Raw genomic sequence first — 20,734 nt, forward strand, 5'->3', positions numbered from 1 at the left:
TAGCTTTATAGACCTTCGTCGTTTTCAAGGATTTACAAGAGTAATAAAAGGAGTTTTACAATTTTGTTTTCGTGTATTCTGTACATGAAGAATTTGCGTTTGTCAGTTTCTTTTCATTTCATAGTTTTACAAAACGAGGAAAATAATGTTTTGCGGAAATTCTATTTATTCTTATGGATTAAAAAAAAAACAAGAAGCACAATACACTATTCATGGATTTACACAAGAAGAAAATTACAATATAATTTTTACTGATTTACGAAATGGAATAAAGAATACCAAAATACTTTTCGTAGACCCAAGAAAAATAATTGTGACAGGTTACACCACCAACAACAGTTGTTTTAGAATTTTGATTGATATAATGGGAATCATCTGGTATTTCTGTATATCAGTCAAACCACCAAGTTGCAAATAAATAATAAAATATTTAAGAAGAAGTGATTGTTTATTGCAGGAGAAAACGATATGAAAACAGCAGTTTCGAAAATCCGTCAAAGAAAAGAGTGGATTCCTTCAGTAGGAATAGCATAAATTTCTCGTATCCCAGTTTCAGATTCAGATCCTTCTTTATCCCCCAGAGATATTAAATTCCAGTGTCACTTTCAGAAGCAGATTAATAGGCTGATCTATGTCAGTAAGCCTCATTCCCCATTCCGATTGACGAATGGTACCTAAAATTCCTTGCCTAAGGAAAAATCATGATAAAATTGCAGACAACGAATTTGAATACAAATTGAAACATAATGTTCCCCCTATTAGATTAGCATCGCTTAAAAATGCCATTTGTCTGTATCATAATCAATCTCAAAATTTTTTGTTAATTTAATATCAAGATATAACCGAAGTTCTCGGATGATCTTATATAATAACAAAGTACTGTAGTGTATTCGGAGATACTGGGAATAAACTAATGCTTCATAATCGAGATGAAAAATCATATGGATAGGGAAAAATCATAATAAGATCGCAGACAAATTTTTTAATATAATCTGCATTGTGATATAAATTAGTATGTATGTATCATAATAAATACAGTATTTTCTTTAATTGATATCCTGAGAGAACCAAAAACGCCTAGATACTCTCATGTATTCAATAAGAGATACATAGCAGTCGAAATGAAACTATCATTATCCATAAGGAAAGTTGTATAATGGAGTAATATATATATAATGCTGATGAAATTTTTCATCCCTCCTCCTCTTTGATGCTACGTGCTTCAGTATTTCCCAACAATTAACAATGAAATTTTACCCTCAAATAGATTTATGACTAATGAAATATTTCATTTAATTTATCACCGTTCCAGAGGGTTTTGATGATCATTGGCTTACTATTCGTTTGTGTTTGTCAAAAGTACAGTTCGTGTTATAGGTTTTAACGTAGTTTACTTTATCTTTGTAATCTCTATGAGAAGTCAAGTCTATTTCTTTGACAGAAGAGAGAGAGAGAGAGAGAGAGAGAGAGAGAGAGAGAGAGAGAGAGAGAGAGAGAAAAAAAATATATATATTACTCATCCCGATTATCTTCAGCCCATACAGGACATATAGTACATAACATCAAGTGGTCACTAGCTAAGGTTAATAAACATCAGCTGGCAAATCCTTTCATAACTATTTTCAATTTATATAAGATATCAGATACTTTACTTAATAACAATTATCATTGTTTTTCCAAAGCGAAATTTTATAGGAATTATACCACTGAAATTATTTGACGATGAATGCAATTGTGTCAGGGAGGTTATATATATATATAATATATATATATATATATATAATTAATATATATAATATGGTATATATATATAATATATATAATATAGTATATATATTATGATGTAAGTGTATATGGAAATATATATAAGTATATATGTAAATATATATATGTATATGTATATATATATATATATATATATATATATATATATATATATATATATATATATATATATATATATATATATATATATATATAAACTTTCATTCATACAAATTACCGAAAGAGCACCAATACCCACTAGCAAGCACACATACCTTACCATCCATTGTATTTCACATTTTCATAAAAAAAATCAGATAAACAATAAATTCTTTTTTATGTCATGCTATACGCTGGACGTCCCGTCTCCCGTTAATAATGTCAACCGACCGTTTAATCTCCTATTCAGCTGTATGGTAATTGGCTTACTTTACATAATTACAATTGTGACAATTATGAACTGGCGTTTACATACGTATTCGTCATTAAAATGGATATTATTAGATCCGGGCTAATGGGAATTATCAAGGAATGGAATTATTCAGCTGAGTAATGATATCCTCTCTGTCTGTCATCATCTACATAAGAATTTGCCCTCTCTCTCTCTCTCTCTCTCTCTCTTCTCTCTCTCTCTCTCTCTCTCTCTCTCTCTCTCTCTCTCTCTCTCTCAATGAATGAATGAGATTATGGACTAGTAATAGCAGAAAAGAGAAATATGTAATTTTACTGGTTGTATCAAAGAGAGCTGTTGACAGACACTGTAATAAATGTTGAAATGGAGAGAGAGATAATGAGGAAAAGAGTAAGCTTGTGAATATCAGAAAAAGAGGCTTAAAAATAAAGGGCCTTTATCAAATATAACTAATTTTAAATTTTATGTGCAAGAGGTCATACAGTTATGCAGGAGTGATCGATTTTATTGCGAACAAACACGCACACACATACACACACACACACACACGCACACCACACACACACACATATATATATATATATATAATATAGATATTATATATATATATATATATTTAAATATATATATATATATATATATATATATATATTATAATATAATTATGTATGTATATTATATATATTATATATATATATATATATATATATATATAATAACATATACATTATATATATATATCTATATCTGTGTGTATGTGAGTGTGTGTGTATAATGTAAATTTTAGAGAGGTGGTATACAAAAAAGTACAATTATGTGACTAAACCGTCACGCAAACTCAAAGCAAAAGAGTAAAAAATGAAAATAATAATAACTTGATGGAAACAGAGTTGGGAGGACAATTTGAATAATTAATCTGTCAAGTAACCCACTTAATCGCTTCATCCCGTGGCCGTTGCATAAAAAAGGATGAAAAAGAAAATTGTCCAGGAAATACATTATGCTACTGATGCTTATCGCTGTAAATGCTGTTAGCTTGGTGCAGCATTAAGCAGATTTACTTCCCGTGTTTGCTAGCAGCCGAGTAATCCACTGCTGATTCTGTTATTTGGTCTATTTTTAGTCTAGAGGTCATAAGTTGAAAATTTTCTGTCATTTTTTAACAAATATTTTGGGCTGCGGCTGACATAATATAATAATATATATATACATGATACATAATAATATCTATATATATATATATATATATATATGTGTGTGTGTGTGTGTGTATGTGTGTATATATGTATATATATATATAATATATATATATATATATATATATATATATATATATATATATATATATATATATATATATATATATTAATATATTCTCATGACTATTAACACATAATCTTAAATAGACGCGCCTCGTCAAATCATTTCTTTCTTTAAGATTTGTAGAATTATAATTTTATATTTGTTTCCTTTATAAAAGACTCACCTCCTTTTTCCTTTAAAAACGCATTTATCAATCCTTTTTACTTATCTCATAAAGAATTGCTCTCTTATAAGGGCCTTTTCCAATCACTTTGTCATATACACAAAAGAATGAATTTTCTTAAAGACTTTCCAATAGAAGGACATTTCCTGTCACCTTTTCTTCAGATAAAAAGAAAGTGCTTTTTTAAAATACGAACCCTTTACATATCTCCTTCAACTAAAATGTCAATCTATATCTACAGAAAACAATCTGTTCATTACCTTGCTTCCTTAATTGTGAGACTCGACGTTGTCTTTCCTTTTTCAACCATTGTATCGACGTCGAATCGGCTCCTCTCGTCCTCGTTGTTGACCAAAATGATGCCGTGATACCAAAATACGAATGGTGGTTTACTCTGGAGTGGGGAAAATTGAAAAAAATAAATTTTCATTATAAATGTTCTGCCCCCACTACTTCTTCCTCCCCCTCATTCCTCTTCCCTCGTCTTCTCCTTCATCTACCATCACCCGTACCCTAATTAGAGTCCAGGTAGGAAACTCACCTGTTGTATGACACAAATGAGCGAGACAGTCTCGCCTTCTTGCACGTGAAGTTCCGTCGGCCCGTGTATTGTTGCTCTGGGTTTGCTCACGTGCAGGTTCACGTACTTGGACATGACACCCGTACCCGTGGACGACTGCAGAGGTATAGAGTAGAAGAAAAAAAACATTATTAAGAAAAACGACAGGAAATACATCAGTCAAAATAGAAGCGGAATCTTTCCTTGCTGTATGTGTATATATGCACTTAAATATCTGTGCATGTATGTATGTATGTACGTAGTGCACCTTGAATAACACAAGCAATGCTTCTCTGAATAATAAACATTATCACAAAAGAAAGGAAGCCCAAGAAATAGTGATAACAAAACAGATATTATTGTGAGAAGATGTAATGATTTATACTGCAACCAGGAATGCCAAAATAGACCATAGATAATAAGCCGTTTAGCGCCTCGTTAATCTGATCTATGTAAGATGGGTTAAATTGGCCTTTTGAGGATTCCAGTCTACACTGTCCGGTTCTTTGCTCGAGAACAGATTCTACATGCAATATTTTGCTTTGTTCGGGAGAGAGAGAGAGAAGAGAGAGAGAGAGAGAGAGAGAGAGAGAGAGAGAGAGAGAGAGAGAGAGAGAGCGAGAGAGAGCGAGAGAGAGAGAGAGAGAGAGAGAAAGAACTACCTGGTACATCCAGACTTAGGTAACCGTCTACCTGGGAAACTAAAAAGGAACCATTTAATTCACTTGGGGTATATTATATATATATATATATAATAATATAATATATTATATATTATTATTAATATATAATATAATATATATGTGTGTGGTGAGTGTGTTAGTCCTCTAAGGATTTATAAAATTAATCACTATAAATTTACTTGGCACCTGGACAAGTGCTTTCTATATTATCATAAGAATCTCTCTCTCTCTCTCTCTCTCGTCGTCTCTCTCTCTCTCTCTCTCTCTCTCTCCTCTCTCTCTCTCTCTCTCTCCTGTTTACTCATTTTACTCAGAGAAAAAATTAAGCAATCGACAAGCTAAATATAAGTTTTTTCCTGATGAATGATAATGATGTGTTTTACAAAAAAAAAATTATGGATGTCTCTGGATTTTTCATACACATCATATTTTTTCTAAATCTTTATTAGTATTGATAAATTTACGTATTGCTGTCATTAGGGTGCATTTCTTACCTATACATTGTTTTGTTAAACGATATCAATATTAACGAAGAGAAACTCTCTAGAGGCATTCAAACTGTTACACTCTGCACACCACACGTACACACACACACCCACACACACACACACACACACACAACAATATATATATATATATAATAATATATATATATCTATTATATATATATATATTATATATATATATATATATATATATATATATATATAAATAAACGCAAAAGAATATCTCACACCAAATTTTTTTAACAATTTGTCGTGACCGTAATATGTATAAAACTACACTGGCAACCATTATATTACTTCCCAAAAGCTTTCAAGTGAAATTAGCTGGCATTAATCTTGGCACGCCTCGCATGCACTATGACAGTCAGTACCCCTCACTTTGAAATTCACCCTCGAATTCAGTACGAATTGGATTTCACGTTTAGACGGCCCTTTTCCATATGGCTCATTTTGGGTCAAAGTATTTCAGGCTTCTTAGCAAAGGAAGGCTAATTTCTCTAATAGTACACCAAGATATATTTATGAATCTTACACGTGTTCTTTTAAAGTATGATACTTAAAAATATGAGAAGAATTATAAAAACAGAGAACACAAATGGAACGTGTAAAATTGAGAGCATTACTTTTTGAGGTAATTATTTCATTATATTTCATACTCATAAATACCAGAGTGACAAATTAATTTGAAATTCAAACCTAACTGTTTCTCATCGCAGTGATAAAGCTAACCATGGGAAAACAATGATTTTGCCAAGACTTGCGAACAAAGGGGGAACGACACTCCTTTTCAAACTGGCAAAATACGCTATTTTGGGGGAAAAATCAAGACATATGAAATTCCGCAGAGTATCAAGAGGCAAGTTAATCTGATATCCTCGTTTCTTCAGTCGTTTTTGTAGTTTTTGTAGTCTAGCTGACCAGTCTCAGTCTGACTGACCAATCTATTTTTGTGAGTTCTGCTGGCAGAGAATAGGTCCTGCCAGCCCGTCTCAGTGCGTCCTGCAACGGAAGTCTCTTTCTGTTACAACGGAAGTTGTGTCTGGCTGACCTGCTAACGAAGAGTGTGTCTAGCCGACCCATCTTAGTTGTCCTGCGAGGGGAAATTCCATCTCGCTGACCTCCAGGTCCAGCTTGAAACGAAAATGACCTCATTCCTACTTACCTGGCATTCGTACGTCCCATTGTCCCTGGTGTCTACGTATTTCAACTGCAAAGTCCAGTCATCGGACCCTTCCTTATGCAGGACGTTGAATCTCACGTCAGATGTGTAGGAGTAAGTCCCGGTCGTCAGGATGTGCCAGTCAGACCGTCTTATCCAGGATACCTAACAGAGAAAAAATTAAACAAATGTCGTGCAACCTGGATTTCATTCATAAAACAAATGTAGTACAGCTCAGTTTTGAGAATGCTTTGGTACCTTTTCTGTATTATATTTGCTTGTAATTGAATACCAAACTGTTGACATACATCTTTTGCAAAGTATAATTGCATAAGATTTAATTTTGGGAGGAAAATAGATAATATTTTGAGTTTAATTTTGGTTAAAAATATTTAAGTAATGTAAAAATCGTGTTGTGCAAATGAGTAAAAAACCGATTTGCGCAGAATTTAATAATTCCTTTTTAGTACAATATTTCAACTCGGGTTAAACGTTTTTATGATAGTGAGATGGTTGTACGACCGAGCTTAGCTTTATCATTATCTGTAAATTTTTGCTAAACATGCTTTCGTTTTATCTGAATACATTTGATGATAACACGTTCGCTATATGTCTGGATTAAATCTAAAAGTGTTGGGGTTAATATGAAACCTGTCTAAAGTATCATTGAAACCTAATAATTTCAATGCTATAAATGAATGGAAGAACATCAAGTTTCAAACGGTTACAATACTGTTCTATTTATATAAGGGAAGGGATGAATTTCATATGGTTTTCTTATTCTTTTAATGATAATGAAAAGGAACAGAGAGAGTTCTTGGACATGTAAGTGTGTGTGTATGAGAGAGACAGAGAGAGTTCTTGGACATGTATGTATGAGAGAGAGAGAGAGAGACAGAGGATTTATGTAGGCCTAACACCAAAGAATGCTTTCATTTAAACATTTTTACTTTTTTTTTTCTTTGTTTTTTTTTTTTTTTTTTTTTTTTTTTTCTGATCCTCGTTTCTACAAAACGACCATAAAGGGACTATATGTCATCGGCCCAGATTATCCCTTTCTCGTTCCCCGAAGATAAATCATTTCTGCCATATTGGGCTGCCACTTCTGGTGCTATAAAGTGTCTATATTAACAAAGGTTGTAGTTGCGGGGTGATGCTGTGTGAAAGGAGTTTCTTCTATATATATATATAATATATTATATATATATATATATATATATATATATATATATATATATATACATACATGAGAGATGTAATAATTTCTAAACCATGAAATCCGATTTTCTCATCAACAACAGTCTTTATTAAATGTTATTTCGAAAGCGCAATCCCATAAATCTCACATATGGACCTATAATTCGAAAATCCCGGATTTAAAAAAAAAAATTTTTACGCTTCTGGCAGAGGCAATTTCCTCGTCAGCAGTTCGCGTCCATTGCCTGATTCATTCGATCGGTTTTATCTAATTATTCGTTTATTTCTATTTTTTCTTACTGGGAAACGACTGAATAAAGGTTGTTTGAGTATTTAGTGTTGGGACCGTCTTTTTTACGATAATAGATTCAAGTATATTGAGGTCGTTTTCGTTTTGGGCTTGTCCTCTTATAGAAAAACCTTTATAATCAATATTTACACAATTTTACATGATTCCTTATATTAGAGTGCTCTGGATTAGTCAGTTTACATCCAGTTCTGTAGCTTACAGCTTTATGGGAATCTATGCGAATCGTAGTAACCTCCTCGTGCATCTGACGTCAATCCCACGATCACATCCTGGGCACACATAATGTTATGTAGACGATTTCCGAAGACAGCAGATGGCCAAGACGATCCTTGAATTTAGAAAACGATCCGATAGTACGTTGATTTTTTGGTACAAGTTTCAGGTCTACAGATGGGACAATTCTTTGGAATATGGCGATACATTGCTTTCAGAAAGTGTTGTCATTTAGGTAGGGAAAATTAGCATACACTTTCATTTTTGGTACAGTTAAGATGGCTGGAGTTAGATTCGTTCTGGCCTTCTGGAGACCAGACTGGTAGGAAAACAGTTATTGCTGAAATAAGATGTTAAGAATGTAACTTCAACTTGAAACATGGCCCAAGTTGAAGAATGAGTAAAAGCACTATATATTAGAGTTGATTGTATTCATTTTGAAGTTTCAACTCTAATACATAAAGCTTCTTGAGAAAACTTATGTTTTTTTTTGTATTATTACTTATGTTGTTTAGCTATGTCCTGTTCCTATTCCTCCTGTTTTTTAATTGTCTTACAATTTGTGTACGAATCGATGTTTTAATGTGACTTTTTGTAAGATTGTTTTTTAATCATTGCAGCCTTGAAAATGCGGAGAAAGCAACTGTCGTGAAACGTCTGGATAATAAACTCACGTAACAATGTATCCTGAGTTGAGACTCACCCTGATTGCATATATGTATATATTTTATATACATGTGTATATATATATTATATATATATATATATATATATATAGTATATATATATTATATATATATATATATATAAAACAATAGCATAAACATACTAAAAGGAGTTCAGAATGAAGTTACTCAAGAACCTAAAGACACATTGAACGTATTTTTTATCCCTACAACAATTTAATCAATTAAAACTGCAGCAGCACACAATATCACTATGCGAGGTGTGCGTGCGTGTATATATATATATATATATATATATATATATATTATTATAATTATATATATATATATATAATATATTTATTAGTATATATTGACATATGTGTGTGTACGAGTGTACGCTCGCGTGCATGTGTATAATACTCGGGCTTCTGTTATGATACATCTTGAAAGCTTTTGCAGCCTCGCAATTTATACTTCAGTTCTATTTTCTGAGAACGGGACGTAACTTTAAAGCAGATATCTTCATTAGCCAAAGTTACATCCGACGAACTGCTTTTTGCAGAATTATTTTCGCGTTAAATTACTCTTTCTTTTTTTTTGGGAGAATTTTGTAAAGTAAATGTCGAGATATTCAGTAACGCCTTTGAATTGGTAGTTCGCAAAGTTCGTGGAGAAAGATGCAATATATTTCATATTATTGTTTCTATATTTATTAGTAACCCTAGTAGTAATAGCAGAGGCATTAGAGAATGTTTTAGGTAGGTTATTAAGAGCTTCTGTGAAATAAGAGGTGATGATACATTTGCTTCGAAACACTAAGTTTTATCTCGCTTTACTAAAATGGAGTTGTGATAAATTAGTTAGCCTAGATGCAAACAAAATATATAATATATCATTATTATTATATTATTATTGTTATTATCATTATTATGATAGGAAGGGGAGAGAGGGTTGGGTGTACAGTTGATAACTAAAGAAAACATTCTGGGTTAAAGCGCCAAAAACACGGTGCATTTATAAGCTTAGTGTGTTTATATAACCAAGTTCTCTCTCTCTCTCTCTCTCTCTCTCTCTCTGTCTCTCTATATATATATATATAGATATATACTATATGTATATATATATATATATATATATATATATATATATATATATACATATATATATATATACAATCACACATCAATTTTAATTGTTCATGGAAAAAAAACAAAAAAAAAAAAATAATCTTAAATTAAATAAAGGAAAAGGATTAAGACATGAAAAAACAAAATCACGTTTTTTTCTAGAGTTTTTCAGCTCGCCTTCCGTTGGTATGGTTTTCGGATAAACATTCAAAATGTAAAATTTTTTATTTTTGAATGTTTATCCAAAAACCATACCAACTGAAGGAGAGATGAGACTTCTAGAAAACGTAAATATTTTCTTGTAGAAATATCATTATATGTTTATTTTGCTTCTGTTTGATGCATTTATTAAACAGCAATAAAAATAAAAAAACACGTAGACATATGTTACGATGTTATATATATATACACACACACACACACACATATATATATATATATATATATATATTATATATATATATATATATATATTATATTATAGATATATATATATATAGATATATATATTATATATTTGTTTAAAATATATGACATAGTCATATATATATATATATATATACACCCATATATATATATAGGATAGTAGTGAATAATTATCACATCGAACCGTGATCCATTTATATATCAATTCAAGCTACAAAATGTCCTTAATATCTAAATTCAACTTTACCTCCCAAATGATATATTTTCATATATGTACGAAAGGGAATTTTTTAATTGATAATAATTTCGTCCCCCCCATGGGATCGAACCACCGTCCAAGTGGACGGGGACGAAATCAGGGACGGTCAGTGACGCTATCCAATCAGCCAACAGAGACGCTATAAGTTCATATCGATCTGACCTTACAAATCACCCTCGTCTGGATTGCATTCGTAATTAGAATCGATATGAAACCCCGTCTACCATGTTGGCCAATTCGAGCGTTTGACAGAACGTAGGCCTTTTGTTATGAATAATTTTATCACATCGAACCGTGATCCCATTTGATATATCAATTCAAGCTACAAATGTCCTTTAATATCTAAATTCACTTTACCTCCCAAATGATATATTTTCATATATGTACCGAAGGGGAATTTTTTAATTGATAATAATTTCGTCCCCCCCATGGGATCGAACCACCGTCCAAGTGGACGGGACGAAATCAGGACGGTCAGTGACGCTATCCAAATCAGCCAACAGAGACGCTATAAGTTCATATCGATTCTGAACCTTACAAATCACCCTCGATCTGGATGCATTCGTAATTAGAATCGATATGAAAACCCCGTCTACCATGTTGGCCAATTCGAGCGTTGACAGAACGTAGCCTTTTGTTATGAATAATATCACATCGAACCGTGATCCATTTATATATCAATTCAAGCTACAAATGTCCTTTAATATCTAAATTCACTTTACCTCCCAAATGATATATTTTCATATATGTACCGAAGGGGAATTTTTTAATTGATAATAATTTCGTCCCCCCCATGGGATCGAACCACCGTCCAAGTGGACGGGGACGAAATCAGGACGGTCAGTGACGCTATCCAATCAGCCAACAGAGACGCTATAAGTTCATATCGATTCTGACCTTACAAATCACCCTCGATCTGGATGCATTCGTAATTAGAAATCGATATGAAACCCGTCTACCATGTTGGCCCAATTCGAGCGTTTGACAGAACGTAGCCTTGTTATGAATAATTATCACATCGAACCGGTGATCCATTTATATCAATTCAAGCTACAAATGTCCTTTAATATCTAAATTCACTTACCTCCCAAATGATATATTTTTCATATATGTACCGAAGGGGAATTTTTTAATGATAATAATTTCGTCCCCCCCATGGGATCGATTCTAATTACGAATGCATCCAGATCGAGGGTGATTTGTAAGGTCAGAATCGATATGAACTTATAGCGTCTCGTTGGCTGATTGGATAGCGTCACTGACCGTCTGATTTCGTCCCCGTCCACTTGGACGGTGGTTCGATCCCATGGGGGGGACGAAATTATTATCAATTAAAAAATTCCCCTTCGGTACATATATGAAAATATCATTTGGGAGGTAAAGTGAATTTAGATATTAAAGGACATTTGTAGCTTGAATTGATATATAAAGGATCACGGTTCGATGTGATAATTATTCATAACAAAAGGCTACGTTCTGTCAAACGCTCGAATTGGCCAACAGGTAGACGGGGTTTCATATCGATTCTAATTACGAATGCATCCAGGATCGAGGTGATTTGTAAGGTCAGAATCGATATGAACTTATAGCGTCTCTGTTGGCTGATGGATAGCGTCACTGACCGTCCTGATTTCGTCCCCGTCCACTTGGACGGTGGTCGGTTTAGATCCCATGGGGGGGAGGGGGGACGAAATTATTATCAATTAAAAAAATTCCCCTTCGGTACATATATGAAAATATACATTTGGGAGGTAAAGTGAATTAGATATTAAAGGACATTTGTAGCTTGTTGAATTGATATATAAATGGATCACGGTTCGATGTGATAATTATTCATAACAAAAGGCTACGTTCTGTCAAACGCTCGAATTGGCCAACATGGTAGACGGGGTTTCATATCGATTCTAATTACGAATGCATCCAGATCGAGGGTGATTTGTAAGGTCAGAATCGATATGATCTATATAGCGTCTCCTGTTGCTGAGGGGGTTGGATCCCAGCGTTCACTCGACCGTCATGTAGTTTCGTCCCCGTCACTTGGACGGTGGTTCGATCGCCATGGGGGGTAGACGTTTAAATATTATCAATTAAAAAACAATTCCCCTTCCGGGGTACATATATGGATATACATTTGATTTGTAGGGGGGGTGGATATATCATTTGGGAGGTAAAAGTGAATTAGATATTAAAGGACATTTGTAGCTTGAATTGATATATAAACTGGATCACGGTTCGATGTGATAATTATTCATAACAAAAGGCCTACGTTCTGTCAACGCTCGAATTGGCCAACATGGTAGACGGGGTTTCATATCGATTCTAATACGAATGCATCCAGATCGAGGGTGATTTGTAAGGTCAGAATCGATATGAACTTATAGCTCTCTGTTGGCTGATTGGATAGCGTCATGACCGTCCTGATTTCGTCCCCGTCCACTTGGACGGTGGTTCGATCCATGGGGGGGGGGGGGACGAAATTATTATCAATTAAAAAACTTCCCCCTTCGGTACATATATGAAAAATATATCATTGGGAGGTAAAGTGAATTTAGATATTAAAGGACATTTGTAGCTTGAATTGATATATAAATGGATCACGGTTCATTCGATGTGATAATTATTCATAACAAAAGGCTACGTTCTGTCAAAGCGCTCGAATTGGCCAACCATGGTAGACGGGGTTTCGGTACATACGATTCTAATTACGAATGCATCAGATCGAGGGTGATTTGTAAGGTCAGAATCGATATGAACTCTATAGCGTCTCTGTTGGCTGATTGGATAGCGTCACTGACCGTCCTGATTTCGTCCCCGTCCACTTGGACGGTGGTTCGATCCATGGGGGGGACGAAATTATATCAATTAAAAAATTCCCCTTCGGTACATATATGAAAATATATCATTTGGGAGGTAAAGTGAATTTAGATATTAAAGGACATTTGTAGCTTGAATTGATATATATATATATGTGTGTGTGTGTGTGTGTGTGTATATATATATTATATATAATGTATGAGAGAGAGAGAGAGAGAGGAGTATAGTATACGGATATATATAAACACCGAATACACATGCAAATGTTTTTTGGGGCGGCATAACCCTTAAGAGTGTATTCGTTAGTATTACATTCAAATGTCATTCCCTTTGATTAAAAACTGAACATAGAATACAAGTTTATCGCTATCAATTTAAAATTAATACAGATTTGCTCATCGGTCGAGAATGAAAGGTTCAGGCCATGGACGCAGTGAAGGAAGAGTCAGTGAAACACGGAAAAGAGTCCAGGCATAAATCCTCGTCGACGAGATCTGCGTTTCTGCATCCCACTGGCAGTGGGGTCTGCGAATCAATTTCAGGAATGAAAACGAGGTCAATTCTTCCAATTTCTCTACATTGATTGGAATGGTGCTAGTGTTGATGAATTGTATATTTGATTAACAGATAAATGAGTTATTTACATCTGTTGAATAATATGAAGTGTTCTGACTGATGAATTAAGCTTTTTTTTTCGTACCGATATATTTTCAGGGAGGTGACGCCGTCGAACTTCCGAAATAATCCACAAGTAATCCTCGAATTGTATTGAATGGAATTCCTATATTTGGCAAATCTGATTAATCTTTTTTAATAAAATCATCTACTTATTATGTAAGTATACATTCTCTGTCATTCCGTTTGTGTCTATATTGTTTTTTTTTTTCAGTCTGTCTCTCTCATATATATATAATAACTGAAGCAAACTTTGTATAACCCTGTGTACATTGCATAAAATTCTTTGATTTTCTTAATAGAAAATTCATTTCAGTTTTTAATCTTCTTTCATAAATGCAATTGTGTCTGTTGCGTCAGACAATTTTATGACACACTCGAATGCGACACCATTAAACTTTAGCCAGATTACAAATTCCTTGAAATATTATTCTAAAGCTAAAAGTATGCACATCAACACTGTCCACTCAAGCCAAGAAAATGTTCACATATCATAAAATGCATTACGTAATATATCCTTTTAGACTTAGACAATCATTAAGAATTTCATTATAATTTTAATGTGCTGTGACTCATTGTAAGTACTCATCTCTACAACATGTGTATATTTATCGATACTGTGCGCTCTTTTCACTGCAGATTGCCAGACATTATGATTGCAGCAATTAACCTTCATTAAATAAGTACAAAGAACTTGTATGTTCTTATAAGTTCTCTAAAAAGCTTGAAAGTGTACTTGCAAAAATTTAAAACATCTCCTAAGGGAATATATGTTATATTGGGAGCCAATCCGTAAAGCTAAACATTGCAAATTCTAGTGAAAGGATGATGCTTCGCTTCTAGAACTCCTTTCAAATTACACACATATTAGCAACATAACCTCTTAAATGGTGCAGGTTGATCTCTCAGAGGTTTTCGGATTTTTTTGCTGTTCCCATATTTCCGGAATGTGTCAATCAAAGTATATAGAATGGGTCAGGTGAGTTTCGGCTTATCCCCCCCAAGAGCGGCACAGGTCAGGGCGAGAAGTTACCCAGCTACAGTTTCATTCAAATGTAGATAACAGGTCACTTCAGTCATCTATGCAGTGGTTTAGTTTTAGTTTTACATTCTTCGAATACAACCATAGTTTTGATTTTTTATATAATCTAAATTATTATTTAAATAATGCCAAACAGCTACGCTGTGTTTGCTTGTTATTCAAATAGAAAAAAGGGAGGTATCCTTTTTCCGATTCCCTCGTGATGAGGAAACAAGACGGAAATGGGTTCATCGTTGTAAGAGAAAGTACAACCCTAACCGTATTACTCATCTCATATCCAGTAAACATTTTGAAGAAAGTGCTTATAAAAGAGACCTGCAGCATAAATGTAACACATAAATGTAACAGGTACGCAACGTATGAATGGGAGGAAAGCAGTGTAGCTTCTTTCGGGAAAATATCTAAAGCTTTAGATTTCATGGAAGTCAGGGACTTTTGAAGAGTATATTCTGGGAACGTACAGTGATGCTCAAACCTCATGCGACATGACTCCATAGGATTTCGTTCAAAATTCACTAACTGACAACCTAGCATGCTCCATATTTATCTATTATTTCAATGCGCAAACGTGATTATTGCATACAATAAGGCCATAATATGCTTCATAAGAGTGAAATCTGTTATATATTTCAAAACTGTAAGAAAATGTCACGTGTAGCAAATTTCAGAAAAAACTCTTACGAAACATTTTCGAACTTTCGTTCACACATCGCTGGAGCACTTGGCCAAAATGAATCGTCATCAAGCATCACTGTTCATGTTAAATAAAAAAAAAAAAAAAAACGAAAAAAATTGTCATAACATTAACAATGCTTCCTAAAGAAGCATAAAATTTTAAATAGTCCTATTTGATTGCTTTTACACCTCAATGCTGAAAAAATGTAAATATGTATATACAAAAGTAGAATGCGCCTACCGATATCAACGTGTGAAGGGAGCGTGTGTGAAGTGTCATAAGTGTCGGTGCAACGACAACCACCCAGTGTAACATATGTAGGTCTACAATGAGTAGCGAAAATGAAATTATCTTGAAAACATTAACTTTATATGTGTAAGAGGAATATTTGGATTTTCATACATAATTATTTGTTATAAGACTTGAATATCTAAAAAAAATGATGGCCATACCAGCAAATACAATTCGCCTTTGCAATTTTTTTTTATTCTTTTGTCAAAGTCAAGATATTGTTCCTAGGCCTAGGTGTCGATTTCTTTCTTTACACATCTCTCTATTAACAATTTCTGGTCAGAAAGCAAATGAGGTTATCTACACATTCTTGCACTTCAAGTTACCTTATGAAAGAATAAATCATACACCAAAAGCGAGCAGGACTTTTAAGAAAATAATATTTTAAACCAGTTGAAAAAAAAGTGTTCCATACGCCTTGATAGTAATACTTATGATATTTCGATTAATAGCCATCTTCTCCATATAATCAAAATCATCATCATTTTTTATTCCTCAAGAACAGGTAATCTTTACAAATAAAAACATTAGTAACAGTTACATTTCAGAAGGCTTAGAATATTTTTTGGCCTATAAATCATTTTGCAACATACAGGCAGCTTAAACACAGTTTAAAACTTCAACATTCAAAGAAAACTGGTTGTAATTCATATTCCTATCGTATTCCTCAAAGAACAGGTAATATCTACAAATAAATTAATTAGTAACAAATTACATCTCAGAAGGCTTAGATTATTTCTTTAGGCCTATGAAACATTTTGCAACATACAGGCAGCTTAAACACATACACTTCAATATTCAAATAATACTGGTTGTAATTCATTTGAAAATGTTAAAATGACTGTTGAGCTTATTAGGTCAACTGTCATAATGCTGCAGACGTAGTTATGTTGACCAGTCCAAGGAGCACGTTAAGTGTGATTTCATTGATGGCACCGCTAACCTTATCACACCGCACTTTGAACTAAGCAACGTAAAAAAAAAATCGGTTCAAATCACACAGATTACGAATCACACCAATGCATAAAAGGGATCATAATTATATAATCATAATGAAAATAGGGCTAGCTGTGAATTCGCAAACTTGTCGACATATATGACATTAGAAATGAAAAAAACAAAAAAAAAGTTTAACACTACTTGGCAACGTCACGTTGGGTCTCAGAATCTGGACGATACAAAAAGAATCATGTCACATGAGATTTGAGCACCACTGTACAAGGGACTTTATATAGCTTGCTCACTCCTGGTTTGATGTGTTGAATTCAAGGGTACCCTATGACAGAAAAAACTCTAGGCATGCTTATGGGATAAACCATACAATGGAAAAATGCGTTCAAACCAGGCAATGGAGTATTATAAGACTTGGCACGCCATATTGAAAATTGGGTATCCTTGCCTTTTTAAGTGATTTTTTTTTTCAGATTTCGAATGTTTCTTAGGATGAGAGTTCTGAATGGCCAAATTGTATCGTGTAGGCAAAAAAAAAAAAAAAAAATGCGTAAATTAACTAAATTATGCAGTGACAATTCTAAAAGAATTTTTTTTCATTTTTGCTAAGTATTTTTCATTTCTGTTATGAAGCCAGATACTGTTTCCTGTTATCTATGTATGTTTATGTTAGTTTATTAAATAATGTATTACAGATAAGCCTTTGTAAATAACTGTCAGGTCGAATACTAATCGATTTTTTAAGTCCTAGCAAGCATATTAATTTAAGGCTTCTATTATATATTAGAAAGCCGAACATTATCAATCCACGATTTTGTATGTGTACAGTGATCTATATGAATTCAAAAAACACTAAACGTATACAAGATAACAGAGTGAAAAGGACATATGACACAGACCTAATCCCCAATACCTTCGACCCAAGGTACTTAAGTTGTTCCCAAGGTACTTAAGTTGTTCCCAAGGTACTTAAGTTGTTCCCAAGGTACTTAAGTTGTTCACAAGGTACTTGCCTTGATTGCTCTCACCCTGTCCTCCAGGCCTATCACGGAAATATCCCACAACTACCCCCGCGACCAAAGTGACTGTACCTCTCTCCCTTATTCTATAGACCTTGGTGTCAATGAAGACATTTCAAACCGTTACGGTATAAATGGAAGGCATTTTGAATACAACCATCACTAGTATCATCCTTCTGTCCGCAGATCATAATAGAATTCGTAGTAACATATCATTTTTGGGGGAGGGAAATTTTACCAGAATCATGGAGTCATGAGTTTCCCGGGCGTTAGTCATATTAAATGCCGAATAAATGTACGAATCCTACGTATTAATTCGATAAACTCTACGCCAATAATTCACCATTTTCTGTCTATATATTTTTTTTCGTTGGGTGGTGGCGTGATTGCAATTGGTGATTGAACGTGATAATACCAATTTTCACGGGTTATATAATCGCCATCGAAGCGCGGATATACAGCCATTACAGCTTTATAACAATTTCATTGTCCGTTAGAGATAAATTTTCACTGATTTTACTGTAAAATTTAGAGTAATTTTCTCTGCCACATATTTAAGTATGTCCAAATTTTAAAGAGGCATGTTATGGAAGTGTTCGGCACAAATGGCTCATCCACAGACCAGCATTTCAAGCGACACCAACTTTTAGAGCACACGGCACAATGTAAAAAATATAATCTATCAATTTGAGAGGTCGTTAAAATACCCACCTATAGTGGTTTAAAATAAATTTATAAAATCACCTAATTGTTTTATATGACGTCTGGAAGAGAGAGAGAGAGAGAGAGAGAGAGAGAGAGAGAGAGAGGAGAGACGAGAGGAGGAGAGGCGCCAGGCAGAGAGAGGAGAAGCCGGGGGGGGGGGGGGGGGGCGGGGGGGGGGGGGGGGCTCACAGGATTTAGGATGTTTCAAAAACTTATCTTGTGCTCACTTATCTCTAAGAGGAAGTTTTACAATTCATTCACATTGTTCTAATGATTTCCTCTAAACTTCTTTTGAACTCTTCCACACTGTTGCTGTTTACAACTTCCGTTGGCAGTTTATTCCATGTATCCCATATCTTGTATGTGAAGTTCCTACAATGGAAAATGTTGTATCTCTTCAGTTCTAGTTTCCATCCATTTGTTCTCGTCTGGATTTCGTTTAATTTGAAGAGGTCACTGTCTACTTTTGCTATGCCGAGAGAGAGAGAGAGAGAGAGAGAGAGAGAGAGAGAGAGAGAGAGAGCGAGAGAGAGAGAGAGAGAGAAAGAGAGAGAGAATATAGCCTTCTTTTTACAGCTCTCTCTCTCTCTCTCTCTCTCTCTCTCTCTCTCTCTCTCAATTGAAATGCCTTTTCACCTGAAAGATAGTACACCTAGAAAGTGAAGGGAGAACGGCCACTAAAATTGATTATGGGATGGCATACATAGGCACTGAAATAACTAGATACTCATGTGATATAACTTTTATTATCGGTACTAAACACTTATGTAAATTATATTTTGACAAATTAACATACCTAGAAAGATAAAAAGCATGGAGCCTATATATTAAGAATTGTGACTAGAAATAAATGTAACAATTCAGTAAGGTAATTCAAGCACTATAAACTGTCATTTCCATAAATTATTAACTGCCTGTCAATCCAACAAATTATCAATTAAATATCAGTCCCACACATTAATTGTCACTCCCATAAATTATTAACTAACTGTCCCTCACAAATTATTCACTCTATGTCATTCTCGCAAATTATTAACCAAATTCATTCCCACAAATTATTAACTGTGAATCCCATAAGTTATTACCTACCTGTCACTCCCACAAATGTTTAACTAAATGTAACTCCTACAAATTATGTACTAGATGTCACCAACAAATTATTAACTAACTATAACTCCCATAAATTATTAACTAACAGTCACTCCTTTAAATTATATACTACCTTTCTCTCTCACAAATTATTAACAAAATGTCACTCCCATAAATTGTTAACTTCTATAAATTATGAATTAACTGTCACATCCATGAGTTATCTGCCACTCTCATGGATTATTAATTGTCACTCTCATAAGTTATCGACTAACTGTCACTTCCATAAGTTATTAACTGTCAGTTCCATGAATTTTTAATTGTCACTACCGTAAATTATGAGCTAATTGTCAGTTCCATATATTATTCACGAAAACAGACTCTAAACACCAGGTGTACGTCAAGGCTAAAGTTAACTAACATTCACGAACTTGGAAACAGAATCGGCGAGAGAGAGAGAGAGAGAGAGAGAGAGAGAGAGAGAGTGGGGTGTGAGGAGAGAAGAAGAGGAAGTGACACCGATTTTTCAAAAAAAAGACGCAGAACAGTGGTCAAAAATGGATTTTTTTGGGGGTTGGGGGAGGAACAGTGGCAGATTAGCATTCGGCAGAAATGGCATGGAACTGAAAATGGATGACCTTCGGTTGCGAAACTTTTGGCGCTCATAATGAATGATGGAGTTTTCGAACGCTGATGAATGAAA

General features: G+C 33.9%; 1 protein-coding gene across 5 annotated transcripts in view; it reads right to left on the reverse strand.

The window, feature by feature from the left end:
* The window catches only part of LOC135221642 (zwei Ig domain protein zig-8-like), a 109,214-nt gene that overhangs the window by 2,870 nt on the left and 85,610 nt on the right, over positions 1 to 20,734 (reverse strand). For all 5 annotated transcript variants that reach the window (XM_064259327.1, XM_064259326.1, XM_064259325.1 and 2 more), the window contains 3 exons: positions 6,573 to 6,734; positions 4,204 to 4,338; positions 3,923 to 4,056 (listed from right to left, as the gene is read on the reverse strand). In XM_064259327.1, the coding sequence (XP_064115397.1) occupies positions 3,923 to 4,056; positions 4,204 to 4,338; positions 6,573 to 6,734 (431 nt within the window). The remainder of the gene's footprint in view (positions 1 to 3,922; positions 4,057 to 4,203; positions 4,339 to 6,572; positions 6,735 to 20,734) is intronic.

This window comes from Macrobrachium nipponense, chromosome 3 (genome assembly GCF_015104395.2).
Source record: "Macrobrachium nipponense isolate FS-2020 chromosome 3, ASM1510439v2, whole genome shotgun sequence".
NCBI lineage: Eukaryota > Metazoa > Arthropoda > Malacostraca > Decapoda > Palaemonidae > Macrobrachium > Macrobrachium nipponense.